The sequence below is a fragment of the Vicugna pacos genome, chromosome 26 (assembly GCF_048564905.1).
Source record: "Vicugna pacos chromosome 26, VicPac4, whole genome shotgun sequence".
In the NCBI taxonomy this organism is placed as follows: domain Eukaryota; kingdom Metazoa; phylum Chordata; class Mammalia; order Artiodactyla; family Camelidae; genus Vicugna; species Vicugna pacos.
Window position 1 is genome coordinate 9,408,249 of NC_133012.1, and position 26,294 is coordinate 9,434,542.

Genomic DNA, 26,294 nt, shown 5'->3' on the forward strand with positions numbered 1-26,294 from the left:
GGAAGACATTAGGTTAAACAAAAACAGGCTTTAAAAAAAATCCAGCAGGATTAATATGCCAATGTCCTTTGATCCTCCAAGAAGGGAATACGTCATTTAGCTTCTCTTAAACCTATTTGACCACAGAATTCTTGTTACTCACATGGCATATGTGTTAATATTTTTTGAAAAGAATGATCTACACAACTAGTTGATGAAAAGTGGACCTACTCTAATAACAGCCTTGTCTATCTGTGTAAAGGGGGGACCTCCAAGGACAATTTATACAGGGATATTCATGTGTTAATCAGAGAGGGTCACGCACAGAAAAGCCTCCCTGAAGTATATCCCCATAAACTATAATAGACCATCTTGATGGCAAGTATCTTGGTAAGTAGATATTAAGATTTAATAATAAAATATAAAAACTTTAGAATTATCAATATAAAACAATATTAGGATATAATCCCCTGTCAAGTTCTGTTAACTTTTAAGCCTGGTTTTGGAGTATTCAAATCTAGTGTTTTTTAAAATGGATTATTGATGGAATAAATATAATAAGCTCGTCCAGCCCCCAAGAACTTAATTAGCTGAAAGAATTTTCATGTGCGACCATGGAAACACTAACAATCACTGATAAATAAATCAGGCAGAATATCAGGATGGGAATAACATCCTAGTTTTTCAACACAGAAGAAAAAGTGAATTTCTAATGTAAGAAAATAGTAACTTTTCTCGTTAAGCCCCCAAATTCTGAGATACGATGATTACAGCAACATCCCAAGAATGTACAACACCCCAAGATTGCTGTAATTCCAAGAACAGCCGTGCTCTCCTATTTATATAAACCTAGGAACAGTCCGTGATGATATGCAAAGAGTTATTTCTTCACCCTGTGCCATTCATATTTTAACTATGGAAACAAGTCGAACTATAAGAAACACGGTCATCAAATTTACTGTTAACACTGACTTACTGTTAACCTGAAAGGGAGAAATCTTAAAATCAAAATCCTTCTAAAAGACTTGGGCAGTGTTTCCTGGAATACTCTTCCAAGTAATGTAAATAAGCATTATGCTTAAAGAGAGAAAAAGAAAGAGAACAAGAGAAAAAAAGGCATTTTCTATGCTCAAATAAATGTTGCATTAAACCGACTTAAACAGATATCTTTACAGCAGTACCTCTTAGCCATTTTTATGCAAATAGTTACAGTGAATTTCTAAAACAGGCGTGACAAGCGACTAAAGAATCCTTTCTGTAGAGAAACCCTTGGGAATTCCAGGACTGAACTTCAGTGGGCCGAGACCAAGAATCAATTTAATCAAGAGAAGCATGACAAGTACATTCGGGTTCAAAAATCAGTAGCAGAAATACGGGCTGGGAGAGAGGAGCCTGGACAACACTGTATACAGAAAAAAGGATTTCAATTAACCACACATTTAACATTACTCCATCTTCCACAACTATTCCCCCCCAAAAAAAGAAGAAAAAGAAAGGTATGCACTGTTTGGCCAAATTAATATTAAAAGAGCATAAATCAAACTGGAAAAATGTCTCAATATACTGCTCACAGGATGGATCACATCTAGGGTATTGAATTATGTTTCAAAGTGGCATTTGAAAAAATATCTCTCCACAGCTAGAGGACTTTAGAAGAGGGTGGTCAGAATTGAACAGGACCTAGAAATCTTATTACTAGAGAAGATTCTGTTAAAGAAACAGAGGTCCCACAGGCAGGCAGCTGTGAACGAGATATGGATAGCTATTTAAATGTATTTCATCGTTGTTATCTGGAAAAGGAAATTATTGGGAGAAGCTCTTGAAGGTAGAATTATGTCTTACAAGAAAAAGAAGGCACATTTTGGACAATATATAAGGAAGAAACTTCTGCGTGTTCAAAAGTGGAGAGGGTGTGACGTGAAAGGGTGAAGTTCTCTCTTGGAAAGATTCAAGCCTGGATAGCCACCTGTCAAGCAACTTCTAACAAGAATATTTCTATGCAGAGAAAGATGAAAATAGATCAGTGGTTTCAATTATTTGTGAAAAAAAAAACCCTGCTTCAAAATGAAAGCTTCAATCAGAGCCTCATATTTAAAAATCTAAAGAGAGAAAGTGTTTATGTCAAAGAGGCAGGCAACCCTTTTGGAAATTCAGTAGAAACTCAACATTCTCAAGGGACACAGGGGGCCCCTTTGAACTCCAATGATACGTTTAACTCACTATACAGATTTCTTTTAATTGAGTTTATTTTGAGCAGTGTTCAGTTCACTACAACATTGAGGAGAAGGTACAGAGATCTTCCATAGACCCTTTGTCTCTGTACCTCTGTAGCCTCCCCCAGTAATAACATTCCTCACCAGAGATGTGCATTTGTGACAGCTGATGAGCCTACACGGACACGTCATCATCCACAGTTCGCAGTTCACATCAGAGTTTGCTCTTGGTGGTGTATATACTATGGCTTTGGACAAATGTATCCTGACATGTATCCACCATGACAGTATCCTACAGAATAGTTTCACCGTCTCAGAGTTCCTGTGTGCTCAGCTGATTTACCCCTGTCTTCCCTTCCTTAAATCCCTGGCAACCACTGCTATTTTTACTGTCACCATAGTTTTGCCTTTTCTAGAATGTCAACTAGTTGGAGTCCTACAGTAGATAGTCTTTTCAGATTAACTGATTTCATGTAGTCATATGCATTCAAGTTTCCTCCATTTCTTTCCAGGGTTTAATAGCTCATTTTTTTTTTTTAGCATTAAACAATACTCCATTGTCTGTGTACCACAGTTTATTTACTAACTATGAGATTCTTCCATCGTTGGGTCCAAGAGTAGGAATGGGAAGTAGTGAAAGAATAGAAAAAGACAAATCTTTCTTGAAAATGATACACTGCAACAATTCGGGGGTTTAAGTATGGGTATTAATAATCTCATTTTACTTTCTTCAACAGGCTACCATATACTGTCTATAAGAAGAAAGTTAACTTGAAAGAATTATTGAATTCCCTTCCCACCACAAAATTAACTTTCTGGTCTTTAATTGGTGAGTTATCTGGGAAGCTGGGAGGGCTTGATGCTTTGGTGGACTTTCACTTCCTAAAACTTTTAAAAGAGTGAATACATGAAAAATGTTTAAAACAATGCTTGAAATACAGCAAGCTCCCAGTAAGTGTTGGCTATTATTACAATTACACGCTACATTCCTGCAATATTTAGATTTTTATAATAAACATGTGTGGCTTTGGGAATAAGAAAAACTAATCAACAATAAACTATACAAACCGATTTATAAATGAAAGCTGTAAATATTTACTTCTTTTTCTTTTTTTATATCAAAATGCAAACTTTGTTCTTTCAGTTAGTGCTCACTGACAAGAGGGATTCAAGGTTCCAATAACTACTATCTCATTTTTCTTATTTAGGTTGATTCTTCCCACAATTATTTATAGGCTAAAGCAACTTAGATGCATATATCAAAGATCTTAGTTTATATAATTCCATTTCTCTGATCTCTAAGGAAACATATGAACTCATGTGTGTGTGTGTGTTCAACACAGCTTCAGATACTGTCCAATAGACAATGATGAGAAAGGTAGAGAAGAGAATGAGAGACTTCAAGGCAACTATTAGACTCTGTGGAACCAGGTACTGCACAAAACACCTTGCACAAACTCTAGGAAATAGGCACTGGGAATTCCCATTTTATACCGAAGGGGTTTAAGACTTTCCTACGTACGAAGTTACAGTGACGTGCCAGAGTGGCTCAGCTAACAAGAGAAGGGAACGCATATAAAAGTTTTCTATTAGAGTGAAAACAACAACAGCCACAACAACGTCAACAACTGGTAACGAGAGAAACAATTCTTTAAAAAACAATTCAAACATTTTCGACCAAACCAATTAGAGTTAATTTTAAACAAAATTAAAATATGTAAGAGCAGAAACACAGAGCTGAGACAAAATTAAGGGCATCGAAAAGCATGTGCCGTTTACAAACAACTGGAAGTCAGTCTTTAACAAGGCTAACAGAGAACAGGTATGTACATGAGGCCAACTGGATGGTCCCACAATGACCTGTCACACACCAAGCTCTTTAACCAGTTTTCTTGATCACAATTGTCCACCAGGCAAAGGAAACAGGAACAAAGGGATAAGCAGACACTTACGATTAGGGCAGCTTCCATTTCTTTTAATCGGCCCCACACATCGCTTAGCCAAAGAAAACACACAGAGGCTCAAGCGTAAATGTAAAATCTTAGGAGGAACATATAAGAATGTCGTTTATTAGTAGGAGCAGGGCCAAAGAGGGTAAGACCTTACAAAATAACAGACATTGTCTATTGGTGTGAAATCTTTTCCTAACACTAAGGAGCTAAAGGTAAATACTAGCTGCTGCAAAGAATCTATATTCTAAAATGTGAAAAACAAACTTAGATGAAAGTTTGGAAGAGAGTCAATGTTTTAAGTAAAGAGGATCCCAGGGAAATCCTAAACCTCACACAAAAATTCACCTCTGCTTGGTGAGCAGTCTCAGGTAAAGTGTACCCCTTCTTGGACTGTTGACTGAAAACAAATATAGTAAGATAAAGTTTAAGTCAAGTAAACAAGTAACCACTGCACACCATTAACATTCTGAATATCTTTGTAATGAAAAATTGTGAGTATGTAGACGAAGCTGAAGAATAGGAATGTTTTTTATTAAAGACTTTACCCTAAGCCTAAACAGGCCCCTTCCCCTATGCTGTGACTTTACTGGATACCATAGCAAAACCACAAGGAGTGGTGAGAAGACACGAGACGCAGAGTCAGCTCAATTTCAGGTCCAAGTGTTCCCTCATTAACATCAGATCTACAGGCAGAAACCCAGCTTCCATCATTTTCAGGATATTAATTTTTTAATGGGTATAATAACAACAGTATTCTTTTTCTTGTATTTATAAGATGAAATGAAAGAGCACCTGGCAAATGTTAATTAAATTCAGATTCAGTTTGGTCCTTCAAAAAAAAGGCGATGACACCAATTTTTGTTTTTTTAGATACAACTTCAGAAATGACTGAATACCCAATTCTGAAATCCAATAAGGTGATCACTTATCGAGCAGTTGCCCACTCTACACAAAGTGTCTTCTTTTTTAAAGGATCAAAAATGTTCACTGTTTTGCCAAGAGTAATTTACAGTCACATTACTTGAATAAAAGTCTTTTCCCTTCCCATTTAATTCCTTCCAGCAAGGCTATTGTTTAAAAGAAGTAATTTCCGAATGTCAGCCTTTCCGGTATAATGGGATTTTATTAATATGTAAGGCAGTGCTCTTAGGTGTCTGGGCCCATGAAGCCAAGACGAAAATGCTTTTCTGAATACTAATGACACTTTTATATGTCATCCAAGCCATGTAACAAATTAGCTCTTTACATTTACATGTGCTCTTTCAAAGCCATATTCATTCTGGGCAGCTCACTTTTTCTGTTATTCCGTTTTTATCAACTTATCTATCCAACTTCATTAGCTTTTCCTCTCCAGGCATCCTCACATGGAACACCTGCAGTCTGCAGCTTGCTTGGTCCTGTTCCTTCAGCCCAGGTGACCCTCTCCCCGCTCCCTCCCTCCCTCCTCTCCGTCTTCCTAGCGAAGCCTCCACTGTCCCTGGCGGGGGGCCCTCCCCACCGTCCATGTGCACGTTTTCCTACAGCATCCCCTCCACTTTAAAACTGAGGATTACATATCTGCTTACATTCTCCTCCCATCTCGAGACCTAGCCTCTGGAGAGCAGGGAGCACTTCTTGTTCATCTCCGCGGACCCAGCAGCTAGCTCAGGGCAGACACAGGGCATCTTGTCTGGGAAAGGGCAAAACTTCCCATCGACTCCCCTGCTGACCCAACCCAAATGGCCTCTTCACTGCCCTATAAACAGGGCCTGCTACTGACTGCGGTTTCTGCTCTTCACCTACCCAGCCAGAGGCACATTCCCTCTTCCCCAGACCCACCTCCTCACGGGACTCCTGAAGCTCTTGGGGTCCCCCCCACAACTCTCACGGCAGTTTGTGTCGGTAACCTACAATTCAGTGCTGAGTTTTATTGTCTGATATGAAGTGCTAGACATTTCATATCCCTGATTAAATCTTGACTTATGATAAAGCAGAACTGACCTCAATATAAGTAATGCTTTTTTTTTAGACCACTATTTGTACACAGATGGGCTGCTTAAAAATCCTGAAGCTCCCCAGCTCTAATAGGGTTTTAGCACATGATTGCTGGAACTCCTTTTTGATATAAGGCTGAATGAGATCATCACTCTGCAATCTTATGACTCCCTGGGCGTAAAGATAACAAACACCCGATGATTATTCTATTCCTCTGTATTCCTAGCATAAAAGCCTTCTGTGGGCACGTAAATATTTTTGTTATTGTTTGACAGCCACATAGAAATGAGCGAGACATCATGCTGCATGTGCAGACAACTTAGTTTCTTACTAACTTGGCTAACTGATGAAAACAAAACAGACACCAAAATCTATCAAGAAGGATTTTTTGTTATTGTTCAACCTCTCTGTAAGACTCATTTTTTTCATTTCACTCACTCTGTCTCCTCCGCTCCCCACATGCACACATGGTAGTAAACATGTCAGCTTTCCCTTTTTAAAGAAGGATGAGGCATCAAGAAATAGATTTGTGTTCCAGCTTAGTCACAGCTAGTTGGGTGACATGAGGCAAGGCAATGCTTTTTGGACCTTTGATTTCTTAGTCTGCAAAATTAGAGCGTTACTGTGTGCAGTTTGACTCCCCTTACTACCTAGGGGAATGTTGTAAAAAACACACAAGATTATGTATGAAAACACCCTGTCACTTTCCAGTGTTATTTTTTGTATCTTTGTTTTCTGTATTTTTGAAGCACCACTTGCTACAGGAGGTGACACTGAGGCTTTCCTTTACCCTGCATTATACTTTGAAATCAAGAGATCTTGCTGACACAATCAATAACTAGAATAAGCAGTGTAGTTAATAAAACCATGGAAAGCAGGAAAACCTCCCTAATGACGGCTTTTAGACTAATTAAGCACTTTGGTAAGATTAAATTAAGTTCCGTTACAATCACTTCGTTTACTCTTGCTCACGTGGGTGTGACAACTTTTTAGTAGTTGTCTTATGAAACCCAAGTCCGGGGGGGGGGGATTCTTTCATTGCTGCTTCATACCTGGGATTTCACTCGACTGCTCTGAAGTGTAAATAGAGAAAATGCAATCTTTGAGCTTGGAACCACTATTAGAATGAATACACGTCACATGATCAAAGGACTGTTTACAAGCAAAAATCCAAGACGTGTATCTTTCCCCGTAATTTCAAAATGTAGCTGGATATTAGAAGAACAATGTCTTAACTAAGGAAATAAATATAAATGAATACTATAGGAATATCAAAGAGCATCATTTTAGAGGCGGTATAGAACATACCTACCAAGATGTTACAAGGGGTCACATGAAACCTTCTCAAATATGGACCTCCTCAAGGGAGGGCAGGGGCATTTAAGATTCTTGCTACCCAGGATTACCTGATGTTTTAATCTGCTATAATGGTGATGCAGTTTTAAGAGAACTGTCGTGTAAAAATTCTTAGGAGGTATGTATTGAACTCTCACTTGAAAATAGTTCACATTCAACGGATGAGATTCTAAGTCTTTCCATAAATCTAGGTAATTATTGATCTTTACAGCGAAGCCAGGATTTTCACTGTATGAGGCACTGGCACTCTAAGCAGAATTTTAGAATCTCATTTATTGCTATTAAAACAGCTGCTGTTAATACTATTTTCCCTCAGCCCTTCTATTTCCACCCACATTCTATAGTTCTTCCCACATCCATCCTTCCTTTTCCTCATCCAGAAACTGCAAGAATCAGAAACTTGAAATTCTTTCTTATGTAACGACACAAGTTCTGGCCACCCTATGATGAAAAAAAATCTCTTCATTGATTGTATATCATGGTTTGTTGATGGTATCTTTACTTATTAGGCTGCAAGTAATTTATAGATATATATTTTTTATCATTCTGTTGCTAGGCACTGCCTCCGCCGTGACATACAGGATACTTACCCCGGCCTTTTCTGTATCTTGATGTTTTGTGGTTTGTTCTTTCGGTTTAATTCATTTCCATTCTTGAACCATTTGAATTTGAGAGAGGAGTATTCAGAACTGGTCTCGCACCGAAGCACCAGTTTGGAGCCTGCAGCCGACTCCTGACTTTTCATCTCTTTCAATCGGGGAGGCAAGGCTGAAACAGAAAAGAGAAGGGAAAAACGTTCTGATCACCTGGTGATCTTTCAGAGAGAAACACTTTAATTTTGGTGAGCCTGATCAAGAAACCATTCTCAAAGGCTTTAACTACCTGAGAGAGAGACAAAAACCAAAAAAACCAAAAAAACCAAAACAGTGGTGGGGGTCGGGGGGTGCGGGCAGCCAAAATGTATTTCAACTTAGAGAAAAATAAAATGCCCAAGCAAAAAATATTCATGGGGGAAAAAGAGAACTTAGATTATAAAATTATTCTTAAAAAAGACTCGTTGATATCAAGAACAAACTAGTGGTTTCCAGTGGGGAGAAGAAAAGGGGGCGGGGCAAGATAAGGGTAGAGGATTAAGAGGTACAAACAATTATGTATGAAATAAGCTACAGTGATATATTTTACAACACAGGGAATATCGCCAATATTTTATAATAACTATAAACGGAATATAACCTTGAAAAATTGTGGATCACTATATTGCACACCTGTAACTTACATAATATTGTACATCAGCTATACTTCAACTTAAAAAAATATTCTTTAAAAAATATTCTAAGATGTACATATATATATGTGTGTGTATATATATATACACATAGGTATGATAGTAATTTCCTCAACCTTTACATTCTCTGATACCGTCAAAAATCCTGAACACTGGTCATTTCAAAGAACTAAAATCTTATGCTAAAGAATACGTATCTGGGCCATTATTTCTAAAGCATGCTCACATCCCCGATCACAATGTATCTTCATCACAATTCTGCGAATAGGTACAGCAGGTACCATATCTACTTTTTAATGGGACGTTTAACTTCAGAGACAGGTAAGTGTCTCTTGTCCATGGTTACAACATTCTGGAGAGTCGGAGTCATACTACCCTTGCATCAGAAGTAGCCCAAAGGACAAAGAGGACTCATAGATCTGAACCATGCTCATTTCTTCAAGAAATTCTTCGGCAACATCACTCCTTTACTGGACCTACGGTTACTGTTTCACAGACAATGCATGATCTTTCCAGATGACCCCCACGCTCCCATCAAATTATCAGTTTGATTGGATTTAGCCCTTTTACATCTTCTCAACAGAGTGGGAGTACTAAACTGTGCATTAATCTGTAGGATATTTTACATCAAACACTTACATAACATTCTTATTTTAAGCAAGACTGCTTAAAGGAGTATCTATTCTCTACTGAAGTATTTATGGATCAAATGTTATAAGAGCTGAGATTTACTTCAAAATGAAATGGTGGTGGGGGAACGAGTAGGCGTAAAAATGAAACAAATTTCCCCAGGAGTAGATCCCTGTAGAAGCTAGGCAATAGGTAGAAACGGGGGTTTGTTACACAGTTCTGTACAGCATGTCCAATTTTTTCATAATAAAACAGTTTTTAAAAAGCATAATGGATGGATTTCCCTCTGCACACAAAATTTCCCTTAATAAACAACATGGCAGAATTGGAGATCTCAACATCTCTGTTTCCAACGATTCTTAGAAAAGCCAACTACAAAATCTACTTCTGCCCCCATTGAGGACTTAACAGGAAGTTAATTCCTCAAACACACCAAAGGAGACTGCACCTCTGGGATGCAGTGAGCAGCTATTCACTGTGCACAGCCGTGAAGACTCCAAGGCAGCAGCCAGAGCCATGCTAGACATGAGCAGGAAATGGAATCCCTTTCCTACTCTGGGTTTGTTTTCCTACAACACTGCCCTTACCAAGCAAATCCAGAAAGAAACAAAAAAGGAATGAGGATATGAAGTTTCCAATAAATTACAGCCAAAACAGTTTGAATGTTGTGACTTCTTAGCAGTGTCCTTACAATTACACATCCCCTTTTAATTTATCTGGAGGCCCTAGAAGTCCACTTGGAATAATGTCTCTCCTGTGTCTTCTGGGGAAACCATCTGTGACATGAAGATATCCAGCTTTGCAGAGAAGAGCAGCTTTAAGGAGTTAACTCAAAATCCTCCGTAGCATAAACGGAGAAGCAAATCTGTGGACCACCAACCCAGCCACGTGACTGCACGGTGGGCCCACGTTCTGCTGTCAGTAGTCTCTTCTAGAGAAGTACCATACAAAAGTCCTCACTCACTCCAGGTGGAGCCCGAATTCAGGTATCCGGCAGACTAGACAATAACATAAAGTCTTCTTTGTCTTCACAATAACCACACTAATGGAAGAGCCCTGAATAGTTCACAGATTCCTGATAAAAATACAAACTAATATTGAGCACATCTGATCTGTGTGGTTTCTCTCATCTGTTTATAATGAGATAATTTTCAGTACAGTAAGTTTTCTTCCATTAGATTATAAAATAATAACTCTGTGTTACCAGAGTACATTTTAAGTACGTATATTTCTTCCATAGACAGTTTGCTCACGTGAAATAATCTCTCTTATTTCACTGGAAAAAAAAATCTACTCCACCCAGTACTTTCTAACACTCAGGTATAATTTTATCAGACCAGGAGTAGTTCCAAAACTTTGGGGGGCAATTTTTTTTAAGTGAGCACTTTGATTTAAAAATTGCAATTTTTTTTTTTACTTGCCTTTCAATTCTGGTCTAAGAGTAAAATGGTCTGATAACTAAAAACTGGTTGAAGGCAAACACAATGCTAAGTTAATGCTTCTAAAGCAGTAAGTAGTCTGAGCATCCTTAGCAGGATTTAATTGTATTTGGTCTACCAGGGTTTTATAATTTTGCTTTCAGTGGGATTCTGGAGAGGCAGCACTTCCACACCTTGAAACAATTTAATGACAGAGTAAGTTTTAAGCAGTCTTTGCCGAAATCTATTTGAAACTTGCTTGACATTAATATGAACACATCCACACCCTAAGAAATGTATTGCCAGAGACAGACAGTAAAGTGCAAAAAAAAAGCAGCCTATAAAATAGAAACTCAAATACCCTCAGAGCAATGCCACGCATTTTACAGGCTCCTTTTTACAGGATTTCAGTGTTTTAAAGGGCTTTAAAAAAATCACAAGTGTATTCTTCTCTAACTCAATGCAAGTAGGTATAATTGTATACTTTAAAAAGTCTATTTTTGCACATTACATTTCTTAATTGACATGTTGCATAATGCAGGAAAAATACTGTGGCAGTAATCCAAAAATATTTATTTGACATGCTGACCACACAAAAATCTAAGGCACTAGGCTCGTTTACTCCAAACATTTAATGCGTGAATAAATATTTGTGATAAAGATGAAATACATTTAAAAAAGAACCATTCATCTAAGCAATCCTCTTGTTTTAATTGTCTAGGGGGGGCACTTTTTTCTTTTTTCAAGCATACCCAGTGCTGCTGTATCAAGCATTGTACTGTATTGTTGAGAACAGGAAACAAATTTTAGCATGTGTATGCTGCCGAGATATGCTGATAGCATGTGACACCAGACAAGGTGTTTCTGTTCTCTGAAGGTCTGACGATGCAAAGTTAACTCCTATCATAATTCTCCATGTTTGGCTGGGCAGTCACTCTGAAGAGTCTCAACACACTGAACAAATTAAACAGGAAACCTGCAAAATATTATCAAATAACAGTGAGCTTTCAGCTACAATTCCACTGAAGCCTTCCCTGCATAAAACCATATAGAAGCTTGATATCATGCACCTGTAGATCTCATGGTGAAAATCAGTGAACGACGATTATGTTAGTTGATAAAAGCCACACAAATATCATTACTCAGTCCTCTACGCAGAAGGAGGTCCTTTTTTTTTCCTTTTATAGTCACGTTAAAGGTAAATAAGTGACTACAACTCCTTTATCGATCACATTTCTTCCTTCCTTCACCATCTTATGGAGACGATTACAGTCGATGCGCAGAGTTGAAAAAGTCTATGCTTTGTCATCTGGTCTTCTCTTCTGAGCTGCACTCACAAATTTGACTTTAAAAGGGAAAATTTATCTTATCAGGTTTGAAGTTTTGTAAATAAACCTTGTAAAAGGCAGCAAGCCCTAGTGGCAATGGTATTTTGCAAGACACCTAGGATTAAAACCACCGCCACTTCCGCAAGGAGTGATCGTTAAGTTAAAAACTCTCCTGCAAGGTCACTACTCGTTGCCACACGTGGTGACTTACTACTCAGGCTACCCCACATCCAGCCAAATCATCCTTCAGATAGACTGTCCCTAACTCCAGTTAACTAGAGTTCCCCAAAAGCTTAAATGAGAGCTACTACATGAATCTGTGTATTCAGCAAGGATGTTTGGAGAATGAGATAAAACATGTGGGTGTCTTCACTTGAGAGACAATCACTATGAAGTTCAGGCATTTATTATAAAATATTCTCAAGCTGACTCCATATCATTGGCAGCAAACTAAACCAGTAAGCCCATTGAGAATAGGCTTCAAGGTGGATTTGGATCCAGAAATACCATTATAGCAGTTCCATGTCCAACTCCTTACACAGTCAAGGAGATATGTGTCTTACTGGATGATACCTTTACGAGCATTTTGAACAATCCTCATGACATATGCATGGAACGTGTCATTACACAACATAAAACAATAAAATTGGGGGTGATATTTTAGCATTTTACTTCTATTCTTCACAACGGTTGTGCCCCGACAGCCTAAGTTGGCTTCTTACTAGTGTTAACTTTGATTCTCTAAACATATCAGTTTCTGTTGGTGGAGAGTTTTACACATGGACGTGCTCCGAGTCTCACTTCCCACAGTTCACTGCCACAAGTTGACTGAAACAATAGAATTCTTTTCGAGGGTTATGAGTCACAATCACTCCGGTCAACAGTGACGTTTATTCTAAGACTATCGAAAATGACCTCTCACATTCTATGATCAATACCACACCCACCAAACTGCACTGAAGAAGCACAGGTTAAAAAAAGAGGGCCATTTAAGGAACTGATCCCCACCCAATCAAGGAGGGGCAAGAGCAGTCACTAGTGGGTGGTTACAGTCCCTATTTGGAGGCTTAGGCTACTGGTGATGGTGGGTCCATTTTGATTGGCACTATATTCAAACATCCAAACTTCTAAACGTATGAGGTTGAAGAGATACAGGACCTCAGGAGCTTAGCACAAAGTAGGACCTCAACTGTTTCCTGAAAAAAAAAAAAGTAGAAGGAAGGATCGAGAAGATACTGGTATAGACCCAGGTCCAGAAATTATTCCAAAGTCCACACCTACTTTCTCAGAAGAGTTTTTAAAATTTGAGATCAAACGGTCCCAGTGACACTATTCTTTGCTCGTATGTCTTCCATTGGATTGGGATTCGCACACCCCCTGCCGTACGATGCTAACAGAAAGGAAACGTAAGTCTACCTGGGAGGCTGTCCAGTCAGCAGTGCAGTCTTAACTTTGCAATGTTCACGTTCTCCTATACTTCTCTTACCTGGTCATCGCCGTTAGAGTGATCTCTGCTTGATCCCTGCCTCAGCTAAGACGCGGGTCATCACACGCACGCTCCTTCCTCGCCCCTTTCGTGCGCCCCAGCTCAGCTTCTCCCCACGGGGCCCAGGTTGTGCCCCCACGGCAGCGAGAAGGAGCACACACACTTGAATATCATCTCTTCTGCCTTCAAGTCAAAGTTGATGGACTGTCTTCATTGCCTGACCCTAGTCTATGAGGTCAAAATTTGTTCCCTTCACTATTAAGTTATTTATGATCCACATGTAGCCTCAGATTCACCATTTGTGTTAAACACCCTCTTCCTCTTCCCTTTTCCTCATTGTGTTTCATGCGTGGTGGATAATTATTCTTCCCACTTCACAGGTGAGGACATGGGGTGGTTATACCTGCGCTTGATCAATGTCACAAGGCCGTCGAGCTGCAGACCAGGATTTAAGCTCAGGACCTTTCTCTCCAGCAGGAGAGACTGCACAGTTTGAGATGGAGGTGGGGTAAAAGGAACAGGATGGGAGACTAAAAATCAGGAAAGATGATTCCACTTCATTGCCGCTATGGTAACTTTACGTTCCTTACAAGAAGCCAGATCAACCAGACGCCCTCTCCACACATGTCTGCAAGAGATTTACAACCCTGTGAAATTCTACAAGGGACGTAAGCACAGGTTTACTAGGTAACAGAATTTTTTCAGCTTAAAAATTGATAATTACGTTTGTTGAAATTAGCAATCTTCCTCTTTTATTCTGTAGTGCTTTGCCCAGTGTTTCATAGGTTGACGGCCAAAGACAAAATTATGAAACTACTAAATAGTGTTCCCAAGGCCTATGAGATGAAGTTAAAAGTGAGATCATCTTAGTACTTTCAACAATAAACTCCTTCCGAATAATAATAGCTAATGCTGGCTGAGTCCCTACTATGTACCAGGTACCATTCTAAGAACGCTATGTTTATCAACTCCTTTAACTGTTGTAACAATTCCAGGAGATATGCGTGACTACCATTATTCCCAACGTACAGATGATGAAACAGAAACAGAGAGGTACAGCACCCTCCCACGGTCACACAGCCAGCATATGGGCACCAGTATCTGGACCCCGGAAGGCTGACGCCAGGGGCCCCCTGCTTTTAACTCCTACGCAATCAGCTGAATAATCTGCTATGTTGGATATGTTTAAAGTCAAATGTAAGATTTAATTTATTGATATATGAATAGTGCCTCTATCTTCCTGATAGAACCTGGCATACAGCACATGACAGATCATTTCTGCATTGTCCAAGTGTCAAAGAGAGTCTGGGAGAGAAAGTAGATATGAAAATTGCTGACTCTCCTCAGTTACTCTGATGATTTATGGGGAAATGAAACAAGACAGAATACTTGAAAATGGCATGATACAAAGAAATGTTTTTGAACTGTGTGATTGTCATCCACCAAATGCCACAGGGGTGGACTGCACTGTATCTGACTCCAGGGTTCACTGACACTCGATAGCCCCCACGAGGGAACACAGCAACCAGAGGGTCTTAACAGATCCCCGTTGTTCTTTCAAGGTCCAAAGGCAGCACGCCGTGACCATGGATGCTGATGTAAATCACGGCACCCTTGCTGGCAGCTTTAAGGTAGGTGTTCAACAAGCTGCCTAATTAATGCTGTCACCAGAGCTGCCCCCAGTTACAAGAACATCTCACTCAGGGACACAGAGAAGCTGTCCTGCAAGCATCACTTAAGGCCATCAATATATGGGGTTAAAATGGACCCTTTTTTTTTTGACCTAATTGATGTGTAGCAAATTTCATTTGGCATAAGTTTATAAATCGGATCTTTTCTGTTGTCAAAAAGCAGTTTTTTTCCCTCCTTCATTCGTTATCCATACCTGCCATATTCCCCCAACCTGTCACTTAAACAGAGAAATGAAGAAATATCCAGTTACTGAAAATTTGATACTATATTTATTTCTTTTCTTATTGTAATAAAATAAAAGAAAAAATAAAAGAAAAAGAGTTTTTCTCTTCTGATGTGTTTATTGCTCGAGTACATTTAGTACATGAGTGTGCCCTTGATGTGTTAATAATATTTGTCTTCATAGCCATGATTTCTTTGTTCAAACTGAACAAGAACAAACTGAATTACAATCATTCAATTAACTCATGTCACTAAAATTCTCTCTCTTTCTTTCCCTTTGAAAGAACTTTATTTAGATGTTCTAAACTGGATAAAATTTCCAGGGAAGATGAGTTAGTTAACACTTGATTATAATTAGTTTTAAACTATGACAGCTACATGAAACTTCTAAACATTGCATAAAACACATGCAAACAGCATAAAGCGCTGCTTTTGAACAAAATCCTAATTTGTACCAATACACAGAACTCCACGATCTACTTTGCATGCAGCCATTTAAAACTTACCCCTCCTGTGAAGAAGAAAACATTTCAGCAGAGCTAATCATGAGGTAAACGTGCCTTTCAGGACCTCTAAAGTCCATTTCTTTGTTATTTAGGCAGGTCAATTTTCCTGGTAACCAGAGGTTTCTGATTTATCTTTTTTATCCACAGATAACTTATGAAACTGAATGACACTGACAAGTGCATGCCAGGATGGAGGGGAGGCCTGCCAGATCAAAGTTAAATTTTCCCCTGCTCTGCTTACTACAGTGAAATAACCAGCTTTGCATCCTTTCTTAAGTAGGGCCCAGGCTTGACTTCTGGAGGGTCTTTAAAAGCCTGGGTAGCTCTTTGCACTTTTAAGCAGGTCCACAGACAACCTACCAACTGAATCCTTATCATTTTCCTGCTACCTCACAGGAAAGACCAAGGAAAGCAAATTTCTTATCTTAGGATTCCCAGCGTCACGAATTTGTTGAAGATGAGGGGAAATGACCTGGGTCAGATAAACAGATTGTTTATTTGTAAGTTGGGAAATCTGTGCTACATCACTGATCACCTACAGCAGTCTCATTTTGTGACCTGTCTCACAGAGCGACAAGGCTGCGACGCTCTCCTGCACATCCTCGGGAGTCAAGCTATAAGGTCAGAGCCAAAGGAGTCTGGTTTCAGACAACACACACACACACACACACACACACACACACAATCACAATAAGGAAGACTTAGAATTCAGTTTCCCTCATTTGATGCAAGAAATTAATTCATTAAAGCACCTCTTGAAAGTACGGGTCACCTGCTTCCCACACATTCTGAGATGATCCATTGGTTCCTAAATTGCAATAAAATTTTCTCAGCGCAAAGATTCACACACATCACTCAAAAGAAACCTCAGGGAAGCTTCCTTAGCATGTCAACACGTGGCTTTCATTTCCTCCACAGGGACACTGGCACGCCACTAGAAATGTCTCTTAGTTTGTTTTTATTTAGAAGGAAGTTTAATTGGATTCTTTGCTAATAGTTTCTAGTCCGTGAATTTAAATGACTAAACTCTACACATAACATCCTGTGCTTCTGCCTCTCGTTTCTGACAGTCTCTACGAACTGTTAAGAATCTGGACTCAGCAAACCCGGAGTCGAGTGTTGTTTGGTCTGTGGGACCAGAGAGACACATAATTATAGCTGAACCTCAATATGCTTGTACATAAAAAGGGGTGGGAGGGAGAGATCTGCCTTACCTATTTCATACAGTTGGAAAGCTCTAATTAAAAATGGTGGTAAAAAAATTAGTTTTCATGATTAGTGCTGATTTGACTGCCATTATCTGTAAATCATCTTAAAAAAATTAGCTCCTATAAATCCAAATGACACAAAATCACGTAATTAACACCTGAAAAACTGCACATAGCTGTGGTCATTCTTCAAGATCCAAAAAAAAAAAAAAAAGAAAAAAAACAAAGCAGCTGGAAACGATCAAGAAGGGTCACTAAAAAGCTCAAAGGGAAGGGCTGCCAACGTAAAGAAGTAGACTAAACATTCTAGAATCCCAAAGACTGATACAAGGAAGGCCAAGAAAGGAAAGCGAGGGGTCTTTAAAGTCATAAAAATTTTAGATTCATAGAGGAACACTACAGTGCTTGGGAAACCCTCGAATCATGAAGTAAGATGTTTTAGAATGAAAAAGGAAGCACATTCACACATGATCTCACTTCGGCACAGAAAGTTGGACTCAAGATGGTGAAATGTGAATAAGGTGTATAGTTTAGCGAATAGTTTTGTACCAATGTTAATTTTCAGTCTTGATCAATATACCAAGGGAACGGGGAGCAGGACGAAGGGTCTATGGGAACCCTGCCCTGTCTTTGCAACTCCCCTGTAAATCTATATTATTTCTCCCCCACACCCCCAAAGTATATGCAAGATAACTGGCCCAATTTATGTACTTTTCTGAATAGTAAGTTAAGTGGCCCTCTTCCGAGTTACCATAAATCCATTATTATTCCCTTTAATACAATGCATTTTATCTTCAAAGGGATTTGCTTCACCCAGGAGACAGAAGGCTCCTATAAGTCTGGGGCTTTTTTCTTTTAATTCATCTTTTATCCTAATAACTAGCACAGTGACTAATAATATTTGCTGAATAGGAGAACAAATAAAGAAATAAAGTCAGTCTGTGAGTCAAATACTCTGTATCAGATTAACCCCTTCTTTCTCTCTAGTGCACGAGATTCATGTAAAAACACATTGGATTCATCAGGGTTATCGCCTACCTGTCTTACTTGTTCGTACAACCTACTCTATGGTCTTTTCTTAACAATCACATCAGAATATTCCATACCAAAAAGACCTTCTGCTGAAATCCAACTAGTATTCAGATAGATAATCAGCTTTATTCTCTTCGATATTTCTCAATCTCCATTCTTTTGACAGATACTATTGAGTGTCTATTAAATGGCTACCACTGTTTTAAGTACTGAAGATACAGACATGAGTAAGAAAAATAAGATCCCGGCTCTCCTGGAGTTTAAATCCTGGGGTGGGGGCAGAAGTCGAGGAGAAGTCTATTAACCAAGTAGACTATGACATGACTTGGAAAATAAGTTCTTATCTTTACAATCTAAGAGCACGAAAAAATTGTTGAGGGAACTACATCCCTTCCACTTTGTCACGTAATACAGCTTTCTTTCGCATTTAAATTGTGACTTGATCTGATCACTAAAACTATATACAACCAACTAATATGAATCAGTTAAATATAGCTCATTTGGTAAAACGGCATTTTGAAAGCTTTTATTCATGATAACGAAGTATTTTTCAAATTAAAAACAGCTCTTCATTAGGTTTTGTCTGCATAAACTATATTCACACTATGTTACACTTTTATCATCATATGACTCAATATAAGTTGTGAAATGTACTGGTTAAAAACCTAAGTCAGACAAACCTAAATTCCAATCCTGCTCTGCTAAGTACTAGCTGTGCAACCTCAGGGAAAGTATTAAAATTCTCTAGACCTCAGTTTCCTAAAATTTAAAATGAGATTATAATAGAACGTGTTAACAGGATTAAACAAGATAATGTAATTTAAGCACTGAGCAATCAGCGTGTGTCTGATTGCAAGCACTCAATAAACTCTGGTAAGCTAGTCTTATCATACTGCTGTTTATGTCTTTGGTAACCTTCAGCAGTTTATAAAGTTTTCTATGTTACTATAAAGGTTTAAAAGTGACTGCCGACTTAGAGCTGAGACCAATGAAAGTACATTCATTCCGGTGGCAGGCACAGTAATGATTCCCAAAGATGCCTCAATCCTAATTCCTAGACCCTGTGACTCTGTTGCCTTCCAAGCGGGGACTCTGCAGGTGGGGGTGAAGGTAAGGGCCTTGAAGTGCGGAGATGATGCTGTAGCACCCAATCTAATCGTGTGACTCTGTAAGAGCGGCCAGTGTCACCCAGTCAGTAAAAGAATGATCAGAGATGTAGGGCGGCTGGCTTCTGAAGTCAGAGGAAGGGGGCCCCGAGTCACGGAAGGCAGGCAGCCTTTAGAAGATGAAAAAGCCAAGAAAATAGACTCCCTCCCAGAGCTTCCAGAAGGGAATGCAGCCCTGCCAATGCTTTGATTTCAGCCCAGTAAGACCCATCTTGGAATTCTAACCTATAGAATGCCAAGATAATAAATATGTGTTGTTTTAAGCCACTTAGCTTGCGATAATTAATTAATTACAACAGCACCAGAAAACTAATACAATTCCCAAAATGGAATCAATCTTGTTGATTTTCCAATATTAACAGCTGTGGAACTCCATCCCACAAAACAGTATGTAGATTCTTAGTGTATAAAAATAGATAGACCACTGGCTGTGCATCACCTCACCCTACAGGGACTCCTATTCAGGGTCCAAGGGAGAGCCTCCCACCAAAGAAGTCATGGACCCCAAGGACAGAGGTTGGAAACCATTAGAAGTTCAAGAACTGAGGTTCAACCCCAGAGAATGACCGCAACCAGTTATGGCCAAGACAACTATTCTTTCTCTTTGGACTCAGTTTCCTGCTCATAACATGAAGAGGTCGGGTCATCTTTCAATGCTGTTAAACTCCAAAGTGAGTCAGAGAGATCTTTTCTTCTCCTTTTTGTACACTGTGTTTTAGGAATTTATAAGCAGAGAGTCACCAACCTAATTTTTATATTTAAACATGATTTATGAATACTAGCATCCCAATGACAATAGTATTGTCATACGACTGAAAAAAGAAGAAAGGACTTTTACAAAATTTTCCAAGGCTCTCAAGAACCCAAACTTACATACTGGTAGATGTGTGCTTAAATTTGACAGTTAAGGTGAAAAAACAAAATAAATTATTTTTCTAATGACTTCCCTATTTAAAGTAGCAGTAAATTTTTCTTAGTTTTTGGAAAATGTCATTTAGGAATTTTAAGCAACAAAAACTTATACAAAATCATCAAAAGAAGACTTTACAGATTAACATTACATTCACTTCTGGGTTGATGTCTAATGAAATCCATCACTTGGGAATCATATATTTTGGGTTTATGACCTAATTTCTGTATCTGAAGAAAGTTATTTCTTGCATAACTTTGGTATACTTCAACTATCTTACCTAACACAAGGGAAAATTGTGTAAGGGGACCAAAAATGTGCAGTGAATCTGTTGAACAATGATCTATCTGTAAAAGGGGGGAACATCATATAAATAAATTAAAAGCTACAGAAACATGACAGTTAAGAACCTGGCTAGATGAAGCTTATAGACAGGTCATGAAAGCCATCTCTAGACATCTCTAGTATCTCAGCACTTTCTGACAAAAATCTGCCAGCAATGCAGTGGCCCTCTTTGATTTAACTGTTAGAACATAGCTGCAGAAACCCAAACTTCACTAAGAGTTTTATCATAATGGTGACCAAAAAAAAAAATAAAAAAGAAGAAAAATTTCTATAGTGGTTCTGCTACAGCATGTGTTAATGTAATAAATAAGTTCTAAGTAGCAGCATGATATCAGCACGTGATTGATTGAAAGCACTAAGAGACAAGCTTCCTTCTGATTGAAGAGATAGCCTTAGTAATACACGACGGTTTATGAAAAAAGGCTGATATCCTACAAATATGCATTGCAAGTTATGGTTGGTTTAGTAGCTTCAAGAATTGCTACACTTTCCACTATGTTAACCTATCTGGAGAAGCTGATGGTATAGATGAAAAGGCTGCAAAGGTATTTCCCTATTTGTGTACGAAGTGCTATGATGATGGCATGTACCAGTCTTAAAAATTTGATAATGAAGTTAATACTGATCTCTGCTAGAAGAGTATTTCCTTAAGGACCAAGATCTGACCAGTCTCAAGGTTTAAGAGTATAAAGATTGAACTAAGTTGCTGAGAACAAATACCATTTGAGCTGTCAACTGTGTGAGAGTTTCTTACCTTTCTTGTTAGTGGTCCAATTATAGTTCTCCACATTCTGACTTCTCTTCACCCAGCCCTACTTTTCCCAGAAGCTCTGTTATTTTTAGTGTATGATTTTGCAACATGAGGGGATTTTTCCAGGAATGCAAACATGGAATTACAGCAAAAATATCTGTAAATAGGACAGGGATCAGTCAATGGTCTGGCAGATCGCTCTACCCCAAGCCAGATGTCCTCAAACCTTGTGTATAAACACGTCACCTGGGCAAGTTTACCAAAATGAATATGAAATATTCATAGGACCCCCCCCCCCAAAAGATTCTGATGCACTGGAAGCGGAGGAAAGCCCAAGAATGAGTTCCTTCAAAAAGCATCTCGGATGACTCTGATACAGGTGATCTGGGCACAGTATTTTCAGAACAATTACAATGCTCTGGGGAAGCAGTTCGCTCTAAAAGTTGCTCAGCATATGCAGAGTTAATGCCCACTTTCCAGTAAGGATCTTTTTTTGGGAGGGGGAATGCTTAAAGTTTATTTTCCTAGATAAGTTAAAGAGAAATAAGACTTAATTTCCCTTCTGGAGAAATTGAGGATCTTACAGAAAGAGACAAAAGTAAATTATGAGAATTTTTACGTTCTTATGGGTAGTGCTGTAATGGTTGGCATCTGCTTACTTACCCACCAGGGTCAAATTCTAACCCTTCATATCCAAAATTACAGTTCACTAGGTGCTGGGCTTAAAAAAATTTTAAAAAAATGAAAAAGGAGAGAAAACGAGAAAAAGAGAATCAGCTATTCCAAACAATTTCTCCTGAACTAGACACCTGCGTGGATCTGTCTATGTTACGAAAGGCAGAATATTCTCTATGTAAGAGCAGAGTAATTTCATAATATTTAAACAATAGTTTGAAAATATATTGTATTAATCGGGCACACATTTATTTTGGAGAGTTCAGATGAAGGTTGCTTAAAAATATTTTCCCCTCGTCTTTTTTTTTTTTTTACATTTTTTATTGATTCATAATCATTTTACAGTGTTGTGTCAAATTCCAGTGTTCAGCACAATTTTTCAGTCATTCATGGACATATACACACTCATTGTCACATTTTTTTCTCTGTGATTTATCATAACATTTTGTGTATATTTCCCTGTGCTATACAGTGTAATCTTGTTTATCTATTCCACAATTTTGAAATCCCAGTCTATCCCTTCCCACCCTCTACCCCCCACCCCCGGTAACCACAAGTCTGTATTCTCTGTCCATAAGTCTATTTCTGTCCTATATTTATGCTTTGTTTTTGTTTGTTTTTGTTTTTTAGATTCCACATATGAGCGATCTCATATGGTATTTTTCTTTCTCTTTCTGGCTTACTTCACTTAGAATGACATTCTCTAGATCATCCATGTTGCTGCAAATGGCATTATGTTGTCCGTTTTTATGGCTGAGTAGTATTCCATTGTATAAATATACCACCTCTTCTTTATCCAGTCACCTGTTGATGGACATTTAGGTTGTTTCCATGTTTTGGCTATTGTAAATAGTGCTGCTATGAACATTGGGGTGCAGGTGTCATCCTGAAGTAGATTTCCTTCTGGGTACAAGCCCAGGAGTGGGATTCCTGGGTCATATGGTAAGTCTATTCCTAGTCTTTTGAGGAATCTCCACACTGTTTTCCATAGTGGCTGCACCAAACTTCCCCTCGTCTTTAAATCCGTGTAAGAGAAAAAAAACTTTAAATCTGTGCTTTCTCCTCTGAGTACATATGCCTGGCCTTAGCTTGGAATGACCAGACCTAGAAAAGGTAGTTAAGAACTATAAAATATAGTGGAAGAACTTCTCATTCCCAGACCTAGTTTAACCTTCATTAGAACTTCAAGCCCTACCTTAGTGTCATCATTGATTTGCATAAATTTATCAAAAGTATTTTGAAGGCCTGATGAAAACCCTTTGAGAACCCAGATTCCCAGTAAAAAGACAGAACGGACTGGAGAACATAAGCCATGCCAGTTAAGAAAAAGTCAGAATATGGACTGCCAGAGCAAATTGCAAGGATATAGATTTTATGGTAGAATATTGAGATATAATAAATCTTAAAGGGATATTATAGAGGTAGACAAAATATAGCCCTCAGGCCAAATCCTGCCCACCAACGGTTTTTGTAAATAGAGTTTTACTGGAACACAGACATTCATTTGTTCATAAATCTTCTATGGCTGCTTTCCGATTAACTGCAGCATTGGCTCTTTACAGAAATGTTTGCAAACTTCTGTTACAGAGCATCAGTAAGTCATCACACAGGATCATCACATAGTATGCTATAGTCTGTACAGCAACTAGAATTGGCTGCTTTCATAAAGACAGACTGCAGAATGGAAATAACCCATGGGGGATCTACGTTTTGAGGTGCAAGAATGAGCTGAGCATCAGAGTGGAATGTTCAAAATACTACCCGTGAATACAAAGGGAGCTAGATTCCCATCCAGATACGCAGAGGCAGCTGCGATGGGCTTATGGTAAATGCTGGCATTACCTAGTTCAGAAAAAAATTGCTTGCAAGTGGGGATGGGATATACAGACTAGAAAAGGATGGTGGAGAAATCAACCTCAAAGTAAGAAAATAAATGTGTTATGGATTTGTGAATTCGTACTTGATTGGGTATATAGTTATTTGGTGTATATAATTTTATTTCATGATGATTTCCTACCTAGAAAAAGAAGGGGACTGATTCACCCAAACCCTGACTGACAGAAACTCCCAAGGCGAGGATAGTTATCAGAGAGAGGAAATGGGGCCTGTGGAAGGTAAAGTTAGAGACATAGTTATGAAATGTCTCAGCCATTTTGGAATCTGGACAACTGTATCTACCCAACAGAGGAAACTTTTGATATTACTGGATTTGTCATTTATAAAACCGTCTACCCTGTTAGATTTGAGAGGTCACGGTTTTTATGCCCCAATGGCTGTCAATGATTTTCAACTATAATCAAGATGACTGAGAAAAATATACATGTTAATTTGGAATAATACGTTGTGGTTAAGCAGGAACTATTCCAATTGTGACAACTGGATATTATTTTAGAAAGGACGGATTTGGGGCTTAATGAATCCAATTTGAACGGTAACAATATTAGGAGACTGTAACGTAGAGACTTGATTCTGGACCCTGCTGATGCTGTGTGGATGACATTGTCCAGTCTGTTGCTGGGAAGGCGCTGAGATCATTTACATTGTTTACAAAATGAGGCTGAGTTTTTGTAATGGGGATTAGCAGGAAAAAAATAAGTGACTTTAAAACCAAAAATTGAGAAATTGAGGAAAACAGACTTTAGAAAGACTCAGGAAGTGTGTCACATGTAAATATTTCTAAAATGTGTTGCAATTGTTTCTTTGAAAGGAGGAAATGAGAATTACAAGAGTGGACTGGGATAAAATACTTGGAGTAAGAAGCCAGATGAAAGTCAAAATTTTTAAATGCAGGCGACATAGACAGAAGATAAAGATGAACATAAAAGAAAAAAGGCTAGCAATGAACTGCACATAGCAATGACATGGGTTTTGGAATCGGATATAGTTCCAGGACTGAATTCCAGCTCAGTGTCACTTTTTACAGCCCTACGTATGTTTGTAACTTAAAAAATAGACATATATGGTTATTCCCCTACCATATATGTCATCATTTACTAACTGTGAATTGGTATTTATTTCTGGTATTTATTTAATGGAATTTATTTCCACCTATTCATCTTGAGTAACTCTGTTGGCTCGTGTCAAGGCAAAGGAATCCGAGACTTGTATATGAAAGCTGAACCAAGAAGGTGGAGAGACACTGGGGCAGGACCCAAGCAGAAAGAAGACACAAGTCAAAACCTTGAAGACCACACCTCCTCATGCGTGCTGTAAATGATGGCGCTAACCAGTTGGATATAAGGCCAGATCTTCAGTGAGGGGGTGAAGTGATGCTGAAAATCTCCTTGTGTGCACATCCCTTATAACAGAGCAAAAGGAATCTACAGACATCTCAAACTGCAAGGGAACCAAGATCCAAAAACAGCCCCAGTGAGTAAGGGATGCTAAATAGAAGTTAATTATAGAGCCTAGCCTCCACTATTATTAGTTGTAAAGGTACAAGTCACTGTCGTGTCTTTAATGAGAAACACTGTCTCTATTGTTTTGTTATAGTGTCTATAAAAATATTCATAAAGGCTATGACAAGTTCACTGCTACCTTCAACCCAGCTGACCCAACTTTCCCACCACAGGCCTTTCCAGGACTTAACTAGGTGTGGCTCACGTGTGCATCATACACACACTGCCCATATGTTCATTCACTGATAAAATATACTCTTCTCTTATACGTGATAAGCACTAAGGAAATCACCTCTTATGGATCTGGCCCAAAGATTAACTTTCCGGGTATGACAAGCTCAATGTGCATTGCTATCCATCACCAACACGCCCATCCTTTACTGATGCCCTATAATCATAATTCATATGAGCACCATCACCTTATCATTGATTACTGAACGATCCAAAATCATCAATAATTCAGTTAAGTGTGTGATACTTTATCTTAAAGAAAGGTTTCTTTCAAAACAAGGGTTGATACCCAGGGATTTCTGATTAATTCTTAAGTTAACCAGAAAATTTAATTAGCAATGATGTTGTATTTGAACATATTTTAGTTGAGATTTATTCATCTTCAAAAGCTTAATAATAAAGTGGAGCAAAGTACTTATTTAGAAATTCCCATTTAAGTCTTCTTCTGATGAGCTGATAAAGTTCAAGTAGTGGGTAGCAAAAAATTTAAAGGCAAAACTTACTATTCTTAGAGTTTATGTATATAAGTAAGAGTTC

At 38.5% G+C, this 26,294-nt stretch overlaps 1 protein-coding gene across 7 annotated transcripts in view; it reads right to left on the reverse strand.

The window, feature by feature from the left end:
• NRG1 (neuregulin 1) overlaps positions 1–26,294 on the reverse strand; it is an 885,407-nt gene that overhangs the window by 148,245 nt on the left and 710,868 nt on the right. For all 7 annotated transcript variants that reach the window (XM_072950309.1, XM_072950308.1, XM_072950312.1 and 4 more), the window contains exon 2: positions 8,065–8,242. In XM_072950309.1, the coding sequence (XP_072806410.1) occupies positions 8,065–8,242 (178 nt within the window). The remainder of the gene's footprint in view (positions 1–8,064; positions 8,243–26,294) is intronic.